This window comes from Poecilia formosa, unplaced genomic scaffold (assembly GCF_000485575.1).
Source record: "Poecilia formosa unplaced genomic scaffold, Poecilia_formosa-5.1.2 Scaffold31, whole genome shotgun sequence".
Classification (NCBI taxonomy): Eukaryota; Metazoa; Chordata; class Actinopteri; order Cyprinodontiformes; family Poeciliidae; genus Poecilia; species Poecilia formosa.
Window position 1 is genome coordinate 3,374,518 of NW_006799970.1, and position 25,890 is coordinate 3,400,407.

The 25,890-nt window shown below is 39.1% G+C and overlaps 1 protein-coding gene across 1 annotated transcript in view; it reads left to right on the top strand.

Annotated features, from left to right (window-relative positions):
• ppm1lb (protein phosphatase, Mg2+/Mn2+ dependent, 1Lb) overlaps positions 1–25,890 on the top strand; it is a 51,188-nt gene that overhangs the window by 18,750 nt on the left and 6,548 nt on the right. The window contains exon 2 of the mRNA XM_007549534.2: positions 21,423–21,633. Within this exon, the coding sequence (XP_007549596.1) occupies positions 21,423–21,633 (211 nt within the window). The remainder of the gene's footprint in view (positions 1–21,422; positions 21,634–25,890) is intronic.

Genomic DNA, 25,890 nt, shown 5'->3' on the forward strand with positions numbered 1-25,890 from the left:
CTCCTTCCTTCCGCCTCACCTACTGATGAGTAGGTGAGGCGGAAGGAAGGATCCTCTCTCTGATCCTCTCCTGTTTTTTTTGTTTTTTTTCTTTTCTGCTGACAGAAATCAAAGTTCGCCGTTTACCCCGAGTGTCTTCATGTCGGTGCTTTTAGGAAGCAGGAATCGTGTGGGAAAAGCTCTTCCTCCTGCTTGTTCATGCCTTACTGGTCAACTGAGCTGCACATGTTTGAAAAGATATAATATGGTTGTTTTCTACCACCTGCATCCTTCCTGTCTATGTTTAGACTTCATTATTTTTGTCAAAGGCCCAAATATATCTTTATTTCTCCATTTTCATTTAATTTATCTAAGCTTCTGCTTATCGCTACGGCTCAAACGTTTCCACTTCTTCATATCATCTTTCCTTTTCCCTCTTTTTCCCGGTCTTCCTCCTCTTCCTCCCCCACCCCGCTGCTTCACCAATACCCACAGAGTCACCTTATCTCTCTGCAGTCTGTCTGACTTATTTATCACTGCTCTGAAATATTAAACAGCCCCCTGCCTCTGGAGGGGAGTCCACGTCTTTCATTTTGAACACATGTATGTGCAAACGCACACATGCATCTGATGTGGAGCGCTGCTGAAAACGCTCTGCTGCGTCCGTCTTGCCTCCTAACCGTCTACTCCTGGTTTTCAGAGACTGACAGACGGCACTGAGTCTTGAACAGTGCTGCTCCTTTGGGACATTGTAGATACATGTATGCTGTCAAATACCTTTTGCATGTGTGCTCTAGTGACTGTGGTACTCGTGTTGTTTCTAGGATACTGTCAACAGTCAATGATCTTTGTAGATCTGCAACCTGTACAACCTAAGGAGCCGCTTTTAGCTCTCAGGCCGACCACATAAGGCTGGTTTAGAGCCGCAAATGTCACACGGCGTTTCGAAAGAAGATGGCTTATAATTTTAGATAAATATCTACTCGGAAATGTATTTTTAAAGAACCACCATTCCATTTCTATTTTTGGTATCTAAAGTAAAGATAAACATATTTTTTATGTGGAAAGAGGATGGATCTTTCTTTTCTGTTGGATGGAAAATTATGTAAAAAAAAAAAAAAAAAAAAACATAGATTCCAACCCAATGACAAGAAAACAGATCTAAAAACATTTTAGTGTCATCCTTTGTAGGGATAAACTGAAAACTGTAAAAATCCTGCACTTGTTATTATATGTCGATCTAAAAACAGATATTTCTTCATTTCTAGCCAAAGTTACAAAGAAAGTCCAAAGAACCACAGGTTGCAGACCGCTTGGGTTGGAAAATAAATTGTGGCTTTACAGAAAGAAATGTCCGTACATCCATCCAGGTTCCTTGAAAAAAGCTTTAAAAGTGTTTTACTCAGTCAAGAGTTGACTGTAATGGGTGAAACGTTTCGTCCGGCTAACCTTTCTATAGTAATATTTTGATTTAGTTCTTGTTTCCTTCATTTGTGTCAGGAGATTCTTCCACCTGAGCTGTGGCTCTCTGCAGCTCCTCCAGAGTTGCCGTGAAGCTCTTGGCTGCTGACATCCTTTCTCTTCCACTTTACAATGAAACTTCAGGTAGTGCTGCACAATATTAGACAGCGATAATATTAGTAAACACTTCGATGACGATATCAGTGGTGATAAATACCCGTTTCCTTCTTTCCTCTCTTTCTCATCCGTGCTTCCGTCTTTCTTTGACATTCAACACTTTGGACATTGTTATTTGAGTCCAGTGTGAGCATCTGCTGCCTTGAGACTCTGTCCAACTGGCTAATATTACAATAGCATGAAAAATGAAACATCAAAATACTTGGAATATGTTTCCTAACTCCAGACAGTCATATTCTCTAGCCCTAACATCACTTTGTGTTGATCGATCACCTAAAATCCCAATTAAATGAAGTCTGAGTTTGTAATGTGACAAAGAAAAAGAATATTCAAGGGTTTCTTTTGGTAATAAATTTAGTTATTAATATCTGACATTGCAGAATTTTAGAAACCACATCAACCTGTATTTATAAATCCTGACTTTATTTCCTTCCTGTAAAGACCTGAAGCTGTAGAAACTTCCTTTTCTTTGCACGTTATACCTAGTACGCTTCACACTGTCTAAGCTTGTAAAATGAGGAACTGTTCCTTTTTTAGAGCATAACTTGAGGTGACAAGCACGCACAAATTCAACTAGATTTGTTGCTTTAAAGTATAAGCAAACTCCTAATTCTAAACAACCTTACTAAGCCTCCGCTGGACTGTCGTCACCTTTGGTATGCGGGTCATTTCTTCTCTTCACAGCACTTTCTGCAGAGCAGTCCACGAGGATTTACATGGTTTATACATTCGCCCACAAACGTATACACAGAGGCATGGGCAGAGGCCAACGCTGCCTTCTATTCTTAGCGGACCGTCCCCTCAGGGAGGAGCGTTGTCTAAGGCTGGAAACGTTGACTAGGCCAGAGCGGAGCCATGATGTTTCTGCACCTGCTGTGGAAACTGGGCTGCGTTAAAAGCTGCGTGGCCATATGCCCACTGGCTCCATCACCCCACAGCCTCTCTGAACAGGCTTGACAGCAAATGTACAGTCTGGAACAAAGAGCCAACTTTAATTATGAGGACTTTGATCTGAAATCACCCTCAAATGTTGCTAATTCAGAATGTAACTGCAAAGGGGATTTTGGAAGCGCTCCATGTTAACATCACTGATCGTGTCCAACTCTTAATGGTTGCTGTTTTGGTTTTGAGCTGCATTTGGCAATGTGTGATTGTTTTTTTGGGGGTTTTTTGTAAATGTTTTGAAATGGGCACTTGCTTCAGTTTTTGGCTTCACATCCTGTTCTTGTTGTGCTGAATGGAGAACTTGGCTGTGTTCGCATATTGAGCCATCACGAAGAAGCATATGTCGTCAGAAGCTCATCATATGTATGCTTTTTTTTTTTTCCCTATTAAATTAATCTGACCTGAGGGAAGAGGTTATATCTTCCAAAATAAATTCAGATGAACATGATGAACATGCGTGGGTTCTTCTTAAGCCAATCAGTTTCAGAGACTAAAACTGATTAGGTTAATACCTCGTCTGCCTTCCTGGACCGAATTAGACTAATGTTTGGAAGACGCAGCGATGTTGGATCAGATTTCTATTTCTCATGCCATCTTTGGTTTTAGCTCTCATCTCCTGTGCCCACGCGTGGGAATAGGTAACCTCTTTCCTTCCCCAATTATTCCAAGAAATCCGATGTTCAAGATCTACTCGTCTCTGGGCTCTTAGATGCTCTTCATTGGTTAATACTAATTCCTTCCATTTCTACCCTTGTGTTTCCCGCTCACATTGTGAAGTCTTCCCTCTACATGCACTTAAACAATCCGCAGATCCAGAGTCCATTGAATCTTTTCCGTGTTCAGCTTCAGAGGTCATTACTGCTTACAATGTAATGCATGCATTAGGCTTTATGAGGACACCCACAGCAGCAGAGGGAGAAGATTACTATTGATTTTTATGAATGTGTGTGTTTGTCAGCTACTATATGCTTAGGTTTTACTCTGCAATGCAAACAGGAAATTCACAGATTTACTGGATGATTTTTTTTTTCTTTAATCAATACAAGCAGTGCATGTAGTGCCTTGAAAAAGTTTAGATACTTCTTGAATATTACAACCACACACAAGTTTTATTGGGATCTGACAGTTCAATGATGTAATTCAGAATTAAGTGGGAGGGAAAATGAGGAAATAAACATCTGAAAAGAGGGATTAGCATTTGGATTCAGGCTCCTTTATTGTGACACGCCTGAATAAAATTCAGTGCAACCAATTGCTTTGAGAACTCATTTGGTAAACAGAGCCCATCTGGGTGTAATTTAATCTTGGTATAAATCCAGCTGTTCAGGTTTGTTAGAGATCATTAGCAAACAAACGGCATCATGGAGACCAAGGAGCACAACAGAAAGGTTAAGGAGGAAGTGATGGATACTTCTAGAGCAGAGCCGTTAGATACCAGTCCTAGCTTTGAAGCTCTTAGCATTTTTTAAAGAGAACTTCTTAAGACATTTTGTATGGAAGTTGTGGTCTTCACCAGTTTGTCATTTATCAAAGAATGACAGGAAGAAAGTTTTATAAACATAGTGGTGGCTGGATCATGCTGAGGGGAAGCGATTCTTTTTTTTTAGTTTTTTTAAAGAAGGGACAGGGAAGGGCGGTTCAGTAAGTATTTGTGTTTTAAAGTCACAGTTTGGTATGTTTTCAATATACAACAAGCAAGAAAAATAGATTAGGTTTTTTTCCCCCCGATTTTTGAAGTTAATATTTTATTATGTTTTTTTTTTTTAATGAAAAGAGGAAGAGGTAGTACTGATAGCTGGATGGATACAAAGATTATGCAACCATAACCACTTGAAAACAGTTAATGTTAATATTTACACATTTCTAAATAAGACTGTGCTTGTAAGGAGAATATAAAAAGTGAAAATCACTTTGGAGTTGTTTTTGATATTTTGACATCCTAGTGTCCGAGCTGAACCTGAATGCAGCGTAGTCTGCTGTTTGGAAAATCCCCTTTCATCTTCCTCCAACTTGCATTTCATATAATGTTTGGAGTTTGGGCCTGCTGGACGCTGCATGTAGCCATTTGGACGTCGGCTGATTTTTCTCCAATTCCAGTGTTATGATTCAGCTTGATGTTGCTTCAGGTAAGTAATTCAGTTCAGAGCAAGCTGCATAACTTACTGCTAACGACGGATGCTTACTGAAATAAAGTCAACATCTGTAGGTGCAAGAAAAACCTTAACATTCCCAAATGTCAGAGTTTAGTGATGTTCCCTGTTTCGTTTTTCACTTTCTAAAGTTTTGCTTCTGTGTTCAAGTATAAAACCACCTTAGCGTTTTTTTTTTATTTTGTTTTGGTTTTTAAAAACATAACTTTGTTCCTGTTTCATCCAATTCACAATCATGCACTCCCTTGTGGTAGTCCATCACGTGACATCCCAATATTAACTTAGTATGAAAAAGTTGAAAGGACATAAATAGTTTTGTAAGACACTGTAGAAGAAAGCTTGTATGCAATTCTGTTAAAGAAAATCTGTTAGGGGTGTGCAATTTTATCTGTGACTGTCCGAATTGAGATGAAGAGACTGGCCCTTTGTTATTGAAGTTTTAAATCCAGCGTCTGTGTCTAATATGACTGCCAGATAAAGTGGGCGAGGCCGAGGAGGAGGAGGATATATCTCGAAGCCCTGAAATTAGACTGTGATGGAGCATGATCAGGGGAGCAGAGCGATGATAAATGAAAGCCGGGGTTGGAAGGAGGAAGTGATGATACGAACAGACTGCAGCTTTCACGCAGTGAAACGCCAACATCAGGTTCTTCCACACATGCTTCTCCTGCTAAACAAGTCACAACTCCAGCCGTCGCTCTGCTCCTTATTCATCCTTATTTATGGGCGTCCCAATAAAAAGCCTGCTGCTTTTTGCCTCTCTGCGCGCTATACGTGTGCCGTAATTATCTGGATATGAAAAATGGGGATAAAAATATGTTCCCTGTAAGGCTGAAGGTTTTTATAGATGCGCTGTTGTTTAGCTGAAAGGGGCTCTACTGCAAAGGACGGCAGCTGTATGGAGATGAGAGCGGCCGTGAATGGACGGACACGAGGAGGGATGAATGAAGTCCAGGAAGCCGTCGACTCCGGATGCCGGAAGAAACTGTGTGGTGTTTTGTGTGGCTTTGAAAACGACGGCAACAATTTTTATCTGCCTTTTTTATTGCGGCTGCACGATAAAAGGAAAACAAATAATTGCAAGTCGTTGAATGGGGATTACCTCATATTTCTCACTCGTCTCCTCGTTTTGTTGCTACCACTTTTTGTAAGCTAAAGCATTTTCATTAAGATTGCACAAACTTTCGAGTATCTAAGTAGTTCTTTGTGATTAGGCTTGTCACGATAACAAATTTTGCTGGACGATAAATCATCCCAGACGTTATTGTGATATACGATAATGTTTTTTAGACTATTTTCAGGCAACATATTGATAATGGCACAATAATACAAATTCACCCTCTCAAAGACAAATGACAACAAATTTCATTAAGGACACTAAACACAGGATTTGGAAGATATTTTAAATATAAAATAAAGTGGATTATAAAGTCTAAAACAATTGCTCTTCAAAAGGTAGTAATCATCAGAATGGATATTATCGAGCTCATTTTAATTTATGAATTGCTTATTGCAACAAACCTGTTTGCACAACTTGCTGTTTTATTCTGTACTGTGTCCATAATGACAAAAATTAGACACACGGCAAATAAAGATATTTTAGACAATAAATCACACAAAGACTGCTTTCATTTCCTTTATCAGGAAACATGCAATGATAAAACATGTTGATCTTTTATTTTCAGACTTGTTCTCCAATTCAGATTACATTGCTTGAGGAAAAAAAAACACTCGCAGATCAAGGTTTGGCAAAAAATGCTTTGATGTAAAGATTTTAAAATTCCTGGATTATTTAAATCTGTTGGAGTATAGACTGCTTATTGAAGAACCTTCAGTCTATTTCTGTAGTTGTTAAAGTCCATAAAATAAGAGAACTTGGCATATCGCAAAACTGAAATCGGACAGTTTTGATGCATATTAGAAAACCGTTTAGATTAATTAGTTATGGACGTCAGAGCTGTACTTTGTTGGTAATTAAATTTTAATTTGAAGCTAACACGCTGCTTTATTCCAATTAGATTTCTCTTTGTGACGCAACATGTGTCAGGAGAATATTTTTGGTTAATGTGAACGAGCAGGAGGTGAAATCTGCTAGCGTTGGAATCATTTAGAGAAAAAGAAACATGTTGATTGGATAAAAACAACTTTTGGTTTGCTTTTCGTCAGACTCTGCTGTCTTAAATCTGACCTTTTCACCTCTTATTCTTTTTGTTTCCCCTTCTGCGCCTAACTGCAGTAATACTCTTTGTACTCCATCTCTATTTATCGACTTTGTTTTCTGATAAAAGCAGAGGATGTCTCGATGCGAAGAACGGAGGAGCCGAGCAGTGAGAGGTGTGTAAGTTCAGCTTCTGCCTTTTTCTTTTTTCTTTTTTCTTCTTTGACGACCGCATAAATATTAATCAGTCCTTCAATCAAAGCTGGAAAGAGTGCGAAGAACAAGGCTTTACCAAGAGTGACTGATGGGGGAATTGGTGAATAAATGTGCACAGTTTCGCAGTGAATTGAGAGAAATGTAAATGGCCATTTCGGATCAGAGTCTGAATGGGCGAAGCGAAAGTGTGTGTGGGAGAGACGGCGCATCGGAGCAATGAGCTGTGAAGACGTAGGAGACTAAGCTGGAGAGTCGAGATGATTGATGCGCGGCGACAAAGGTCTTCAATTGTCTCTCCCCCATCAGCACCTTTAATGGCTTACAAGGAAATAACAGTGAGGGGATTTGTGCTCCCGCTTTAATGAAGTTGAGGAGAAATGAGTTTCATTTGCAGTCTTTTTAATTATTTATAGATTCTTTGATGCCTCTTTGTAGCAAACATTCTTGGCTGCAGAAAGGCAGCCTGGAAAACACACTTCTTTTCTCTCTGTGAGACTTTGTTCAACGTTCAGCACACATTGATTTGTTTAAGCTTTGAGGGAAACTGCATATTAGAATATTGGGAGAATATTGAAAACAGGATGTTTAAGCCAAAAACATGATATGATGGCTGTCACTGATGGCATTCCACAAGTAGGGTGAGCCTAATATGCAAAAAAAAAAAAAGCCAAATTATACAAGAATCTTGCCGTTCTGATCGATGTATCAAAGTGATTAATGGAATATTAAGTGGAAGGAAAACCTGGTAGAAAGGCTTTTAGAGAGAAATATTTTTGGACTGTTGCTCAGTGGTCTAAGCTGTTTTTTTCAGCTTTGTATTTCAGTAGAAAACGGATGCGATGATGAAAGTTTCTGCAGTCAGTGATCATTTGGGGAGCCGTATCATCCACGAGGGTTTTAGAGCACTTCCTGCTTCCCTCTGCTGACGAGCTTTATAGAGATGCTGACGTAATTTTCCAGCCAAACTTAAAAACTGCTTGGAATCAAGAATCTGTAGCCTCCATGTTGAGATGCATTGACGTAGTAAGAGGGTGCCTGCATCCTTAAAAGACTTAATCTTATGTGTCTAAGATAAGACACATATTTAAGCTGTTAAGCTATTTAAGTTTAATGTCTTAAATTAATTAAACAACATTTAAGTTTCCCTTAAATACATTAATCACAGGTCTTAAATTTTAGCATGGCAAGATTATTTACTCTCATATATTTTATATAGCTCATTCTACTCATGAGACTTTTGCAGATGCAGACATCTACATTTTGTTCTGTGACTCCAGGTGGTTGAGGCTACAACTAACTAGCTGTTAATTAACCCTTGCTAGCTAGCTAGCTGTTTGCATGTATCATTGGTAAACTTATTGCTAGCTGGCTGGATGACCTTCTTCATCACCGGCTCACTTCTGTTGCTAACCTGTACGATGCTTTGTGCATTGTGGACAAAGAAGCTTGCCACTACTACATAAAATAAATGTTTCTCTTTTGTACATTTCTTTTGTGATAAAGGTCTTAAATTTCATTCATAGTGGTCTTTAAATTAATTAAATTTGAGGTGGTGAAACCCGCAGAAACCCTGAGTAATTCTCTGTACGACGCGTGGGCATGCTTTTCAGCTGACTGACATCTCTGTTCTAAAAATCACATTTTCATTGAAGAAAATGAACGTTTTAATTCACCGCAATGCATTTACAATCGCACGTAAGATCAGTCTTGTTTTAGGATAACCTGACATGTTTGTGTTTTCTTCTTCAATCACATTTGCAAGAAAAAGAGGAGGCTGATGAGACTCGCCACCCTGACAAGTGTATGAATATTTATGCAATTGATATATCAGTGTCTGCCAGAGAACACAGGCTCCAGATAGGAGGAATACAAATAAGAACATTTCCAAGTGTGTGTCTGTGTGTGTGGGCGCAGTGGAAGATTACAGGCCTTGGGAGTACATGAGCTTTTTGGGTGGGTGTAAAATCGAGGTGTGTGTGTATGTCTGTGTGTTGGCATGTCAGTGAGGGAAGGGAAAGGCGTAGCTGACATTTACTTAGCTCTTCTCCTCTAGGCTTTTTGTGCCCCACATTCAAAAGAAGGAGAAATAACACTCACTCCTGTCTGTGAAACTTTCCCTTTTCCGTCTCCCCCCCTCCCACCCACCGCTCCTCCTAATGCAGCCTCGCTGACTCTGTTGCATTATTCTGTTTGTTCCCAGCAAGTTGCTAAAATAAGCTCAGAGTGTGACATTAAAATAGGAGATGAAAGCCCGAGAAACGCCACCCCTACACTGGTGTACAAGGGGTACCAGATTGGGTGATGAATAAGAACCAGCTGTTCCCATCATTAGGCCAAACATGCCTCACATTAATCCAGTCTTTTGAAGGTTAATTTGGAACCTGTAAATTTGGTGCACATTGTGCATCTTGACGAACCGACGTGCACTTTTCCTCTCGTTAATATTGTCACTTTCTGAGGCAGCTCCCAAAGGAGAGCGGATGAAATCGTTTACTCTAAATCTTTAATGGCGCCAACTTCCTCTGCAGCTCAGCTCAAACGGATTCCCTGGGGACTCGCTTTTAATTATTTATACTCACAAAGCCTTTATCAACCAAACCTTAGGATGCTTTACAGCAACACAGTGATGCTAATTCATTTATTGCCTCCAGAAATGGACCTAGGCACATCGCTGGGGCTAAAACAATTATTTACATTAATCTAATAGTTGATTGTTAAAATAATCCTCAATTTATTTAGTAATCGGTTAATCGCTAACCATAGTATACAGACTCCAAAACATACCATTTAGATGAAAAACCTTCTTTGTTCCACCCAGAACTCCTCAAGTGGCAGATTTAAGCCGTTTTCGCTCTGCAAGGAACGGAACGGGTTCAAAGTAGGGCCGACCGTGTTTGCATTCGAACTTCCGACCGGTTCCACCCGGCTCCTTGGAACCACAAGAGCTATTGTTCCATTCGGGCCAGGACTGCTTAGAATCAGCAGCTGATTGGTTTAGAGTCAGCCGTTGATCGGTTCTAGTTGGCTCTCACTAAACTGTTCTTACTGTATTTTGTTAAGAGTGCTCTTTTTAATATTTTTATTATTATTATTATTATTTTTAATTTGCGATGAATTCCTCTCAATATTCTGCTGTTACCTGGTCCCATGATGAGGTAATTTTTTTTCCTCCGCTTACTCCCTGATGAACGAGCACAGAATGAACTAGATCGGTCAACGAGGAAAGAGAAAGTTTTCCGCCGCATCTCTGAGGAAAAGGCTTTGGCCTCTACATCGAAACTATTTAGTTTAAAAAAAATAATGACGTCCGGTACAGCTTCGATGCCACGTTCAGTTATATGCAAACACAACAGGGCTGCAGTACGGGTGGAACCGGACCGAAGCGTGCCGTTCCGTTCCTTGCAGTGCGAAAACGGCTTTAGTCTCACCTGGTTCAAATTCAGTAAAAAAAAAAATAACAAAAACTATTTGCTGTCCGTTTATTAATCCAAATAATAGTCAACAGATTATTGCTTCACGTTATTGTTGCAGAAAGGATTGAGATGTTCACATATGTAATATTTTAGCTGCAGATTAATTTTGTGCTGCAAAAGACCAAGCTTACACTAAAGGAATGCAGTGTTGTTGCATTTAAAGCAATAAAATGTTTGTTTTCTTATATAAAAAAGGAACTGAATAAAAATATTTGCTTTTTATGTGTTTCTAAATAATGCATAAAATAAGCTTACGTAAATAAATGAACTCTGCAGAATGTGCCAAATGTTTTGATCTGATTGATCTGATGGATCTGATTGATAGAATAATCGATAACTTAACAACAAATTGTTAGCTGCAGCCCTACACATACAGCTGATGGCAACCAGTAACGCTCAAAAATCCCCAATTTAAATAAATAAATTAAAAATAAAACCTGACCTCTAAAAGTGTACATCCAGTGTGAGCATCGACAGCTATGAAAGCTTACCCAAAGGGCCAAATATATTGGCGTGAACGGCACATAAAATATGATATGCTACCAAATAAAGTGCTCCTTTGTGATGGCAATGTTGCATGCATTGATACTGATATGAATATAGTTTGTTTTTTATTCGCTCAGAACTTTGAAAAGACATTCGGCTAATTTTCTTTTTTTTTTTTTTTTTTACCTGTAAGCATAAATAAGCAACTAATTGAACAAGAGGCTTTCTAGCTCTGCATGGAGAACTGCATGACTATGAACTCCCTCAGGTCTTTCTATTCCCTCTAAGCAGGAGAAAATGAAGACAAGTAAATGTCAGCATTATTCTCTACACACCTTACAGAGTGTGTATAAATAGACCAGAGGTAGGACTGGAGGTCTGTAGGATAAACGCTGCTCTAATAGATGTCAAAGGAGTCTCTTCTCTTCTCTTCTCTTCTCTTCTCTTCTCTTCTCTTCTCTTCTCTTCTCTTCTCTTCTCTTCTCTTCTCTTCTCTCTAAAACTTAAGCGTTCATTAAAATATAAATACCAACTTATAACAGCGCTGCTGTCGTCCGTAGTACACCGACATCCATGAAGTGAAGGTTATTGGAGAAGTGCTTAGCTAAACCCTTAGGGTCCTGAACTGAAACAGTCTTCTTGTCTTACATCTGTTCATTTCTAAAAACTGCTGGTGTTCAATAATTAGGCTGCTTACTGTCATCGTTCTGCATCATGCACTTCTGGGTAAACAGTTTTAGTACAGCTGACGGCATTGGAACCTTGAAGCAACCCCATGCGTCACTATTTGATTTACCAAATCAACAGCTAAGAAAGTGATGAGGCACAATATTGAGTTCACGAAAATGAGATGAGATTTTAATACTTTTACAAAAACTTCAAATTGTTCCTGCAAAAAGTTCTCTATTCATTTTTATATAATTAATATATAAAATTCATTATATAAATGAATTTTATATAATGAAACAAACTGAAACTTTTTCATTTTCAGATTTCTTTCTATCTCTTCGGACCAAAGAGCTGTTCATTATTTATTCATTTGTGAAGTCTCCCACTGATTTGTGCCTTGAATATCTGATTTAAATTTTTGTTTCCTTAGGTTTTTGTGGCCTTAATGACCTGAACTTCGGCTGCAACCTGATGCAGTTTTTTAAAGGACAGCTCCGTCTTTCAGTCTTTGTACAAAAAAAATATATCATCCAGCTATTAATACAGCCAAACATTCGTCCCTGCAGTTGATTCTGCAACTTTGTGACTTTGCTCCATTTACTTTTACCTCCGTTTTTCCAGCTCCTATCAGATTATAGCCGTCTTAAATGCGTTTGGAGTAAGAAGCTCATATGATGTTTTTATTTGCTCACTTTCATAATGGGAATGAGTGATGTTTATACAACATTATTTGATTTCTTGCAGCAGAAGTAAAGGCGTGGGATGCTGTGTGGTTGTTTATGATAATAATAGACTTGCTGAAAGTGTGGGCTGAGAAAGTACTCGGATCACTCTCTGTGTTGCAGAATTCACAACTTTTTACTGTAATTTTATAGTTGACAGTAAACACCTTTAATTATCTGTTGTAAAACCTTTCCTCAGAGGTGGCCAGAAAAAAAAGCTCCCCAGTGGTTTTATGCTACTATTTAATCTCCAGTGAAGATTAGAGAACTCATCCTTTGATGCAAAGCAGCAGTGTACGTTTTTTTTTTTTTTTTTTTAATCACTCCCACAGATGCGAGAAATTCATAAGCAGAACGAAGGCGGAAATGATTCTCTGTTCTTTTTCTCTTTCTCTTCATTTATTTTCCTCGTTCCACAATCTTTTTTCTCTCTCACCCAAACTGCTCATATAAAACATTTTTATTGCCGTGGCTTCCTTCCCCTCACGTCCTGCTTTTATTTTTCACCTCCATCCCGTTTTTTTGCCGCCGTGCTTTACCAATTCACGTCCGCTGTCGTCCTCCTAATTGCTGCTCTTTTCTTCTGTGAGATATGTTTGCGATGTGCGAAGCACCGAGTCAGATGTTATTAAAGATTCTATTTCTGGCACACAGAAGTGCAGCTCTTCACACCTTCGCTGCACGCCGCACAACACTTTGCATTCGCTGCTGTTGTACGTCTGCATTGTATGTCTGCAGTTTTCCCAAAACATGAAAGCGCCACGTTGCTTAGTGGGTGGCATCGCATGTCATGGAAGCCACAGTCACCCTCTGGCAGCTGTTTGCGTGTTTGAGCAAAGGGGTTGCTGTCAAATTTAGGAGGAAAACGGTGTCTGGAATTGAAGGTGTTGCGTTCTGGGATATAATGTTGGTAGATTCTACAAAAAGCCATGAAGGAGATGTCAGATATATTTTAGATAATTTACTGTAAAATCTGTACCTGATCTACCTGCCTTAAAGCACATTAACTCTTGTTTGCAAAACATTGGGGAAGTTCAACCCCAACCAAATTATCTGCCATTACCATCAAAGTTGTATTTCAGCTTACTAGAGAGATTTTATTAGTTTAGACAGAAAACAAATATGCACACACATAGTTGTGGAGGAGAAAACTTTAAGGATTTCTAATTTACTGTTTAAAGATGCTAGCAAGACGTTTTTTATTGTCAGTCAAATTCTCTTTAGACATAGTTGGTCACCTACAGAATAATATGCCAGAGTTTTGTATTTTTGTTTTAAATCGGTGGTTAATCGATATCAAATCTATCCTCCTGAAAACCAGATTCTAAATACACATGCGACCAGTGACGTTACAAAAATCATATGGCGACTGCCATGAGTCTTATAGAGTTTATCCATTTGTAATTTTATCTTTAGCTCTATATTTGTCTGTTTTTTTTTGTTTCTTGTAATGAAATGTCTCCATCAAAGGTCTTAAGTGTTATTATGTACAATTGCAGCAAGATATTTCAGATCACTGCATTGACTTCAGGAAAATGTAACCACAGTGAAACTCATGGCACCCAATTTCTTCAGTGCACAATATAATGAAACCTCCTATGAAAATGCATGCATAACTACTCAGCTGTGTTTTTGAAACCATTTTATATATTGTATATATAAAAGAGGTCACTGCCTATTTTCTTTAAACCAGTAGACTTTTTCTAAGCTTTCAAATATCTTTAGGACCAAACTTTCCAAATATCCAATTCAATTAAAGGTGTATCTATGTTTCACTTCCTGTCTCAGGAGTTTTCTTAAAAGGCCAGTCAAATGGCGTCTCTGCTGAGCTCAGCATACGAGCTACTTCTCAGTGCAATGCTGGTAAAAAAAAAAAAGTTATTAAAGGGGTTAATAAAGGAACAATGTTGTGATGATTTCCTGAAAGTGGAAAGTTGGAAAGAGCAGGACTTTTTTTTAAAGAGACAGAGGCGTTAAATTACAAAGTCAAGTTTCTTTCAAGTCATATTTAATGTACAGCATTTTTATAACAACTGAGCGCAACGTAGTTACTTGATTGATCTATAAAATGATACTGAGTGGCTGGAAAACGCAATACTACGCCTTTAATCTTGTTTCACACAACATCAGACTGAATGGGTTGCTTAGTTCTCTTTCTGTGTACTAAATATCAGTCTATTAGAGTCTATATCCAGGTCAGTGACACAGACAGGGGGCTCTTTACGCTATGGATTACCCAGACAGCCTCCTTCCAATAGTCTGTTTGGGTTTAATATGAGTTTCACCTCTTCTAATGGATCTGGCGGTCAAAGGAAGGACACACGGCTCTCTTTTACTCAGAGGTGTGTGTGTGTGTGTGTGTGTGTGTGTGTGTGTGTGTGTGTGTGTGTGTGTGTCGAGTGGAGAGGTGTGCCGACGAGTCTGCTCACTCCCTGAATGTGAATTGCCTCTGATAAAGTTCGTATTTTTTATAGGCCTGGTCGTCACTGTTTGCGTGAAGGTGTGTGTTTGTCTGGGTGTGTGTTTGACCAGAAGACTTGGAGTCGCAGGACGGTCACCTTTGTAGTAAAACCTGCTTTATAGGAAGCAGACAGAGTCAACAACCTTCTGAGGCAGCGCTCTGGGTCTGAGGGGCCTTGAAATGAGACATCTGCCGAGGTGGGACAGATGTCGAGCCTGTCGGTACCTTTGATAGCTGTAACCGTGGTTACCAGATGTTCTCATCACACCTGTCGCCACACTCGTATAATCACTGAGCTAAAAGCTGAGGCAGACAGTTTTACCTCATGTACATCTCTCTTTCCCTCTTTGAAGGCTGAAGTCACCGAAGCGTTTCTTGGAACTTTTAATGGATTTCTGTTCAACTTTCCAGCCCTCATTCATTTTTATGACTTCACATCTTGCCTTAGAAATCCTCATTCACTTCACAGAAACCATTTCTGTCCTTTTTACGCCGTCAGCGAGGCGGCATGCTGTGGGCCATTACATACCGCCTCTGGGACATGATGCATATTTGAATGTGAATGATGCTCTCTGGGGTTTATTTTTTGAAAGTTTTTGAGCTTTGTTGGTCACTAAAAGAGATGTGAGGCTCAGCGTAGCATCGCCTTCCCTATCTCTCCCCCTCCCTATCTTTCCCCCTCCCTCTTGGAGAGCATCTGTGCTCGGCATGTTTGTTTTGGCTTTTTTTTATTATTATTATTATTTTAAGTTCTATTTTCCCAGGAAGAATGAAACTATTTTTTTTGGGGTGCCTTTGTAAAATCTGTGTGTCCAAGGCCACACAAACAATCCAATCTGCCCCAAGCCTCTCATCACACAGGAAGCATAATATTGAATTCTGATTCGCAGCTTTACTAATATTTTCTTCTCTTTTTTTCCTTCTCAATGTTCCTTGATTTAGACTAAAATATAACAACCGATTTTAATTCACAATGTAAATTTTTTTGCCTATTATTCCTCCTAAATAATAAACTGAAAGCTGGAAATTCAACAAAAAACCAAAAACTTTGTTTCCATTTCATCAGGCTCATTAGTGTCCATCAAACTTTCTCTTGCTTTCAGTTCGTCTTTAACTTATCTAAAAAATTAAGCAGTATCTTTTCTTTTAATGAACTGCTTGAGTGTTTCTAATGAAAGCCCTTTATTCTCCTCTTGGGCTCTTCCCCTTCTTTTTCCTTTTTTTCCTGATCTGTCGGAAAATAGTCTGCCAAAGCAAGTCTTCACTCCAGCGCAGAGCACGAGGGGCAGGAGGAGATTTTTCTGACTCTGAAGAGAAAATGGTTTTCTATGTTTCTGCTGGCCTGGCAAAATGATGAATAGAAACGTCTTGAAAGCCTGACTACTTCTGTCGAACTGTCTCATACAGATGCAGGTCCATGTTGACCAGACGAGCTTGTCTGGGAACATGATAGATTATGGAAAGGGAAAAGGTTGAATCGTTTCAGCAGGAAGTATTGTGCGTGCGTTGTGGTTCTGCTTACAGGTTTGTTATGCGATTCAGGTGATGTTTTGAGTAACTTGAATGAGGAACTACAGTAGGAAGCAAGTCTGTGTGCAGCTGGGATGCATATTAATGAGTAATAAACAATCGGAATAAAAAAAATAGTCCAACTCTGTGGCTGTGCTGTTATTTTTAGCTGTACACATAAAATAATCTCTCCACCAGAGAGAAGAGAGACGATGCCTCCGTGGCAGCATAAAGCTCATTCTGCTCATGTGCAGATGGTTCATTATAAAGTGTTACTGCTCACTTTCTCTCCCTTTGACTGAACAGATACGATAAAAGTTTTGTTTTTGTGAAGGAAATGCTGGTGCTGGGCTGCCCTGGTTTGCCTCTAAACACAAACCCTTCTCTAAAAGATATGCTGTTGTGGTCTAAAAACGTCCCAACAGTAAAATAAGTCGAAAAGTACCATAACGGGATTACCACAGGATGATGAAATATCACAGTGTGACTTGTACAGAAGAAGTCTGTGTTGTGATTTATGGCTAAATCTGAATGGGAGACTCTCCTTCCGCTCTTCTATATCAAAGTCGTGGCAAAGTTTTGGGTACCTGGTTGCAAAAATGAAACCGTCATAAGAAAGACGAGAAGGATTTTTAGGTACTTTAAGAAAACATTGACGAAGGCTATTTAATGGATGAAAAATATATAATTTATTTGAGGTTTTTAAGCTTGTAGACACTAACAGGTATCTGGGGTTCAATTCACAGCTTCCAGTTTGGTGCTACACTAAAAACATTTGAAATATCTAAAAACATTAGTGTGAAGCTAATGTTGTGTATCAGCCTTGGTACCAAACCCAGAAGACCCGTAATAGACGGGAGCGTGGACGGATCTTCAAAGAAATGTTTTATTCTTGGCATGTTTGATTCCAGTCCCTTAACATTAAGGCTTAATTGCTTGCTTTGCCTGCAAGTGAAAACTGTTTACTGTTTCTTTTTCCATGTTTTCTATATCTGAACATAGGAACATCTGAGATATAATTAAAAATTTTACAGGGGCTTTGGCTCTTCAAAGATTAGTCATTGATTTTTTTTTCCAATGTCTTTGGTTTAAAGCAATTAGGATTTGAATCTTTTTTTCTGTTTTCAGAAAACTTTTTATGATTCTGTCCACAGAAAATAAAATGTGGATTGTGGATCCTTGTGTTGCTCGTCTTTATCTACATTTGGTGCACCTCCAGTGTTTCTGTCTACATTCTTCATATCTTTCATTTCTGAGTGAAGACTTCCTCATAAGTGCACGCAACATTCATTTCTCAATATCTTTTGCTGATCGTATCATTAATTTGATGCCGAGCGGTTTGTGTTTTTTCTCTGCTGCTCGACTTTAATACCTGCCTCCTTACAGTCAGCTCTGCTCGCCCTGTTCATCCCATTTACTCCAACTCTACCCTCTCATGCTCTACATTCCTACACTGTGCTCTCGTCCCTTTTCCTAATCTAACGCTACATTTTGTTTCCCCTGTGTTTTTACCACTCTTGATCCCAGTCCTCATCTCTCTGTTTCAGTTTTCATCTCCATCCATCTGTGCTCTCCCTCCCTCATCCACCTTTCCTTCCTTTCATCTTCTAATCTGGTATCAGATGGGCCGGTCCAGTTAGCCATCGGGGTATACGGTCAGATATTCAGGACTTGACTTCCCTTCTGTTTGAGACCCACATTGATACTCTGTAAAATAGGTCACAGGAATGGAGAGTGACCCTTGGTGATTTCTTGTTTTTTTTGTTTGTTTTTTGTTTTTTACAAGACTCAAATGTTTCCAGTCATTAAACAACTTTTGATGTCGGACAAACCTTTGAGACACCCGTTTACCCCATTGGCCGTGGTGGCGCTGCACCAAGAACCACTGAAGTTAAAGACACAAAACCCTCCGAAGAAGACACTGAGCGCAGCCTCATTCTTCATGAAATGTAAACAGAAATGGAGTAATGTCAGATTTTTATTTCTTATTTTTTTAGCGGTTTTAGGATTTCCTTTTGCTTTTGTAAAGTACCACAAGCCATTACTCCTGCTAACCTTGAGCATTTGCTTAGTTTGTATTTACCCACAAATCCCTGTGCTTTGGTCACATTGACATCCCGTTGGGTGCGCCCACAGCTGGTGTACAGTTTGAGGTTGAGATGCTAAAGCGCATGGAAATTAGTGGTGGTGATGTTTAACGGTAAAAAGAAACGAAAGGCAGAAAACCTAAAGACCCAGGTTTTTATGCAGACCAGAGTTTTTTTTTCTTCATTTTTTTGGTCCACATCAGAGTTCGATTGCAGATTCATACCTCCCCAGACAACCCTGACTTTCTAGGCAAACGAACAAGATTAAAGCGGTGTGAACATGGCTGGTGCGAATTCACCCTAAATCACTAGAAGGTTGAAGGTTTCAGAGTGTAGACTTAAATCTGATTGAGAAGCTGTGGCCTGACCCTAAAAGAGGAAACTTCATGATCAAAACTCGAGTAAGAGTGGGCCAGTACTCCTCAACAGCAGTAAAGTTAGTTAAAAGACTCACTGTCAACTAAAAACTATTGAAGGTAGTTTGTGGCACAGCATTTATTAGATTGAGAGTGCAATAACTTGTTGTATAAGGCCAGGTATGATTACATGACCTTCTCCTTTAATGAATTGAGTAGAAAGCTGCATTTTGGATCTTCACTGTCACTCTGGGAGGAAAGCAGTCGTAGTTCCTGGTAATTGGGACAATAAAACAAGAAGCAAACAAGACTTCCAGCTTCATTTCTGACCTCTGAACCCAGTTTGTTGAGTGCAGCTTCCTGCTTGCTAGCAACAGCAGAAAAGTATGTCAACTCATTGTTGTTCAAATGGAGTCAGAAATGATCCGTGGTGATTTTAGGCTGAGCCTCACCATGGAAGGAGACTGACGGGACTGTAGGAAATGAAAAATGAGGCAAGATAGAGGGAGACTGATGGTGTGCACAGAAAAAATATCACAAGTGCTGACAAAATATAACGAGGGGGTAGATAAATTGTTTGCATATGTAAGAAAAAGCAAAGTAGGCAGGGATATTTAAGTCCATGAAAGCACAAAAAAAGTGCAGATGAAGGATGCAGAGGGAGGTCTAGATTAGAGACGAAGCTAAATGGGGACAGTGTTCAAGCTTGTAACTTTGGGTTTATCCGCAGTTTTCTGTCAAACGACCTAAAATCGTTTGACTCATTGCCTGGAAACTGCATACTTCACTGCTTTTTCTCATCCCCTTTTGCTTTCTCTTTCCTCCAGGTGTTTGACTTTTCTTGGTGTGAAATATGATCTCTATGGGTTTTGGATGATATAGATCAGTTGCTTGTTTGCAGTGTATTATCTCGCATTCGTGCGCAGTGACCTTGTGTTGCCTGGTCGTCCCTGTGCTTGGGGACGAGGGTGTTATTTGCTCTCAAAATGCAAAGGGTTTGTGTGAGAAAAGGTTCCCTCAGTGTTACCCTTGGCAAAAAAAAAATGGGTAGAGGTGAGGATACGGTTTCTCTAGCTCAGCTGTATCCCACAGCATGAGCCTGTGTGTGTGTGTGTTTGACTGGGATGATTATTTCTTTCTTTATCTCTGTTTATATGCTGCGGCGAGGCAGAAAGGACATCAAGGTTACTGCTGTTAGACCAGCTTTCTGCAGACTGTTCATGCATGTGTATTTGTATGTTTTTCTAACGGTGTCTGTGTGTCCCATACCAAAGATACAGAAACGTCAATGAGCTTCTAGGAATTCTGTCATTATAGTTTGTTTTTGTCCTGGTTTCCATCCTAAAGTCATCATAAAGGGCAATGAGCATTTCCACACTTGCAGATTTTTAATGATTAAACTTTTTTTAGTTGTCTGACTGGTATTTATAGGAAGTGTGGACACATTTCATGTTTTAAGCGTTAAGCAACTGGCGTTTTTCTACGAATCTGACATTTGTTTGCATCATGCACCTTAATGTTGACCAAGGAGTAAAATTCTCCAGATTGATGAAAAGGTTACATGTTTGTGTGTGCTGCTTAATTCTAGTTAAACAGTGGACGCAGTAAGACAGTTTTCATTTGCAAATGTCTGTGTTTTTGACATTGAGCTTTGATTTCTACCCTCGTAACGATTATCTGACACAGTATTTCACCAAAACAGTGGTAAATGTTACGTATTTACTTCAGTAGGGTTTTTTTCTAGTCTGAAACAAACTTCCAGAAAACTGCAAAACAGCTGAAACACTGAGTTCCTTTAACTCGAGGCTAAAAACTCAAATGCTTAGAGTTGGCTTTGATTAATTACTGGAATATTATGTGGGAAACCGTGAATATCTGCAAATGTCTGAAATATAGGTTTCCTGCAGTGGTTTTTTTGTTTGTTTGTTTGTTTTGTAGTTAAGCAACCTACCGTATTTCCCGGACTGTAGAGCACACCTCACTATAAGCTGCACCCACAAAGTAAAAAAAAAACAAAAAAACTGGAAACGTACATAAGCCGCACCGGGCTATAAGCCGCTGGTATCTCCGCCGCTCTCGGCTTTCCACAAGGAGGCAGCAGAGGGCTGCATCCTGAATACATCTGTTGTATTTATTAAGGACGCAGCCCTGCGTCTCCATCGCTGAACCACGGACTTGTTCACGCCGAGCTTACAGGCAGTGGCTATCGATCTTTACTGCCAGATCGATAGCCTTCAACTTAAAAGCTGCATCATATGAACTTCTTTGTGTTGTTTCCATGATGAGGCGTATGAGTTTGAACATTTCTCTGTCGTCTTAGAACTAGCATGTGCTTGTTCTAAACGAAAATTTAGCGCTTTCTTCTTTGATTTCCAATTTTGACTTCCAATGAATTAGTTCCTGCTAAAGAGCCCCCTAGTGGTTGAAGAAAAATCCACAGAAAAGCCGCACAGGGCTATAAGCCGCATGGTTCAAAGCATAAGAAAAAAGTAGCGGCTTATAATCCCAAAAATATGGTAATTTTTTTTTATCTGGAGCCATCTAATTTCTCCTCTGTGCTCTCACGTTTTCAGGCTGCTGCTGAGTTTGCTAAGACCCACCTGGCTGAGGCTCTGCGCCAGCAGCTACTGACCTACGAACGAGAGAGAGATCGAGACCGAGAAAAAGACAAGGACGAAAAAAAGGAGAAAGGAGGCTCCTCCTATCCGTCCATCCTGGAGCAGCAGATACTGACGTTAGACAGAGAAATGCTGGACAAACTCTCTGCCAACTACAATGAAGCAGGTCTGTATCTTAGTTGTACGTTGGCTCATTAACTCTCAGTGATTTAAATGTGTGCGAAATGTACAACCTGGAGATGAGACGATAAAACTGAAGTGCATTAGGATGGATTCAAGCCATGTGTGCTGTTCACCAAAGCAGATGTAATAAGAAAGAAATAACCAATCTTTTTAGCGTCTCTCGTAATGCTGCATTTAAAGCAGTATGTGCTACTTTAGTGTTTCACTTGACAGGAGTTGAATAGTGACTGTCAACAGCCTGGGGTCTAGCTTATTCAGCTGTTTGAATAAAAGTTGATCTTCACAAAGCTTGTAGTAATTATCTCTGAAGGGATGGATGTGTGGAAGAAGAAGAATTGCGTGAGAGAGAGAGATAGGCGGAAACGGTTAAGGAACGGGTCAAATGGAGGGGTATATGTGTGGAACGAGCATTGTGCTGTTAAGGCGAATACAGAACCGTGGAAAATAACCACATTAGAGAAGTCAAAATAAAGTAAGAAGAATATTCAGGGCTTTCTCCAGTGTATTATAAGACTGGCGGGCTGCCAGGCTTTAGGATTCGACTTATTTATGTTATTTATTTGAATTGTGTTTCATTTAATTTCATTGTGTTTGCCTTTTTAAGACTGTAATGTAATAACACAGAATCACCTTCCTGTTAATACACAGAAACACAGTGGGTCGCTGGTGGGTTCCCCTACCACCGGGCTTAACAATATTCCTGGGTACCACCCTGATGTTGGCTTACAAAGAGGAGATGGGGGGGAGAGGGGGGAGATGAAATGCTCCAAAAGAAGCACGTCTGCTGGTTAATAAACTCTGTACATGTGCTGACATAACCAGCAGAACTGAACGTTTAAAATGAGCTAAACCTGCAGCAAACTGGAATGTCTCTTAGGATTTTAGCGTGGAAAAAATGTGAACGCTAACAGTTGGATGGGACGTCTGAACGGTAGTGTGTAGCTTATTAAAAACTGCTGGCATGTGACTCGCATGTAAGTCAGTGAAAGGGGCCGCTTGTATGAAAGAGCCATTGAGCTTTCATATCCTCAAAATGAAGAGTCATATGATCCAGTGAAGACAATTGAAATGTGCAAAGCCACAGCAGTCTGGAGATCGCTAGCATTACTGTTGCTGAAGATCCATTTTGCTCCAGTTGCAACTTCTTGGCAAAGACTCTCTGTCCTCTGTCCTTTTTTATATAGCATATAGGTCAAAATAATATATTTAAATATTATTTCCGATGCTCATTTTGTGATTGGCATATTCATCAAGATGCTTTGCTCCTCAAACTAGAATAGCAAGCAGGAAACGGAAAAAAAAAAATTCAGAAAAGAAAAAGACCAGATGAACCGTCCAGCAGCCCCACGGTGGAGGACACTGCTGCTAAAAAACCATGAGAACTGTGGGAACAAAAGAAAATTCTTTGTGATTAATATAAAATATTACACATTTGCTTGTAATCAAAAGAGGTTATTGGGATGAAAAATAGTATTATCTGGTAATAAAGTCATAAAATGCTATCTGATAGTAAAATTATCCACCACAAAACTCATGGCCATCTAAAATCAGAAGATATGAAGCAGCATTTATGCTTTACAAATGTAATAATTATTGAATAATGAATTAAAAACATTCTAAAATTTGTTTATTTACATATTTTGTAGCATTGTTTGTAAGGGAAGTTCCTTCTTTGTTTTCCCTTTCTGATGCACATTAATAAGGTGCATCTCTTTCAGAATCACCCGATCTCACTTACAACCCTGAATAAAGTCTATGTCTGATATCAAGGTTTTATGTTGCCCCTTTACTCTGACGGTCCTAAATAAAGTTTTTAGGTCTGTTGCCTGATAACCCAAAATAAAGATTATCATAGAAACAGGTTGGTTCAGTGCATTGTGATGTACAGAGCATAGTGTTGCCTTGTCCCAGTCCGGACCACCAAAAACATTGATAAATAAACTGACATTTAAGTGGGGCTTGTTTTTTTCTCTCTGCCTTTGAATCTATTTTCTCCAAAAATCACATGTATCTGATGATTGTTGTTGGTACAATTTACTACAAGAGCAATTTTCCTCATTGTGTTTTGATTCCAGTGTTCTCCGATTGCATAAAAACAGAATAAATTACTTTCCCCTTAGAGTGTTTGTTCAAACACTTCAGTGCTTCACACTTGAGCTTCTCTTTTTTTTTTCGAGGCAGGAAATTATTCTATTTGTGCTCTGATCTGTGCATATATTTACTTCAGAGCTCAACCTAAAATGCACGCCGTTTGATGGAGGTTTTATCACTTTTTTTTTTGTATTTCTTCTTTGCTGACGTTGAGCTGAATGTTTTTAACTCTTTCATGGCTTTCCTCATGATGGTGTTGAAGGTGATGCATGGGAGAAAAGGAATAATAAGGTTAAATGTTTTTAAAATCAGTTCAGACCTCGTATCTTGACGGCAGCAGCCAACTAGCAGGCGAAATGGGATCATTGCATCTGGGTCCACTTAACTAACTAACCACCAGCAAGTGTTACCAAGTCCGTAAAACGGGGCAATTTGCTGCTCTCTGGAGCATACAGGTGTTTAGCACAATGCCTGAAAGAAAAGACATCAGCAATGACCTAATTGATGAGCCGCTCCTGTTCATTAGTTTACGAAAAAGCAAAATCATTGATTCCATTGATGTTAACCCACATTTTCTTTATTACCATCATTTCAGTCAGCAAACCATGAGACAAAGTCCTTTGGGATTACAACACATTGATATAAGGATGGGCTATAAGTTAATTTTAGAAATTCAATTACATCTGTTTTTTTGAAGATTACTTTTTTTCCCTTACTAACAGGTGTCCATAGTTCAGAGTGATGTCAGCATCCCCAAGGACGACCATCTTGTTAGACAAGCATGTTTTACAGCTTCTATTTATCTGGACTTTGAATTAAGGTCAACTCTATGATAAAATATAAGAGTCAGGCTAAAAATGTTTTCCTTTTATTTTAATTACTAGAATAAAGTCAGAATATTGCAAGAGTATAGTCGTAATACAACTAGAGTAAAGTTTTGTGATATGACAATAAAGTCTGAATATTACCAATATAAAGTTGTAAGATTAGTAAAATGAAGTAGTAATTTTATAAGAACTCCAATACAAAAAATAACAACAATTAATTATCCAAGTTTTTTCCCCCCAATGAAACATAATTTTAAGATGTTCTTTTGGTAAAATTGTGTCTTTATTCGGCTAATACCAAGACTTTATTCTTCTAATTAAACAAAATGCTCCTACACTACTCTCAGAAGGGACAACTGGATTAAAAGCCACTTTTTGAACATTTTTCTGACATTTGTAATTTTATTCTTAAAAAAGAAAGCGAGGAAAAAAAATATTAAAATTGGTATGAAAAAATTGGAGATTGATTCTGATTCTAGGTAAAATAAAACCTTACTCTAAATTTCTGGAAAACTTTTTTTCTTAACCATTTAAAGTGAATTGCACTTTTTAGGTCATCACTTCTTATTTTTCAGCCCATTAGCAGAACATAAACAGAGCAGCCTGTCAGAGATGGTCAGCTCCAAATAAATGGCCACAGGGATGCAAATTGGAGTAAAAGCCAAACTGTTGAGGAGATGCTAATCTGGCTGGAGTGCTGAGGGTTTTCCTGTCCAAGCTAAGCTAATTATTGACATGAGCACTGGGTGCACGGGGACCTCGGTGCCACTCTAATAGGGGAATACTCAATGTATGCTGGGCATGGCTGAGCTAATTGGGGAAGGGTGTGCTCGCAAAGCACCTCAGTCTATTATCTCTATCACCATGGGAACTAGATAAGGATAATTAGCTGGACAGCAAGGCACCATGCTGCTTCAGCTGTAAATCAGTGCAGCAGGATTAAGGATGCATACGATGATGAACCTAAAAGAAACATCAGTATTCAGCAAGTCATTTAAATTTTGTGGCATCAGCATCTCCATCAGTCAGTGTAATTTTCCTCTGGGCTTCCTTGTCATTGCTTTATCTCTGCTTTTATTTAATTTACCACATTCTACTCACTTCAGTCTAAGATGAATAACACAATCGTCACAGTTTTCCTTCTTTTTTTCTTTAAAGAATTGCTATTTAAACAACCATCCCCTCTTCCTGTGCTCTGTCATTTAGTTTTATCTGCATCCGCTGCTGTTTGTTATCTCGTCTCGTTGCTTTCAGCTTCCGGTCAACTGACTCTCGTGATATAGACTGTAATACAGGAGACTAAACCTTAAAATGTCCCCATT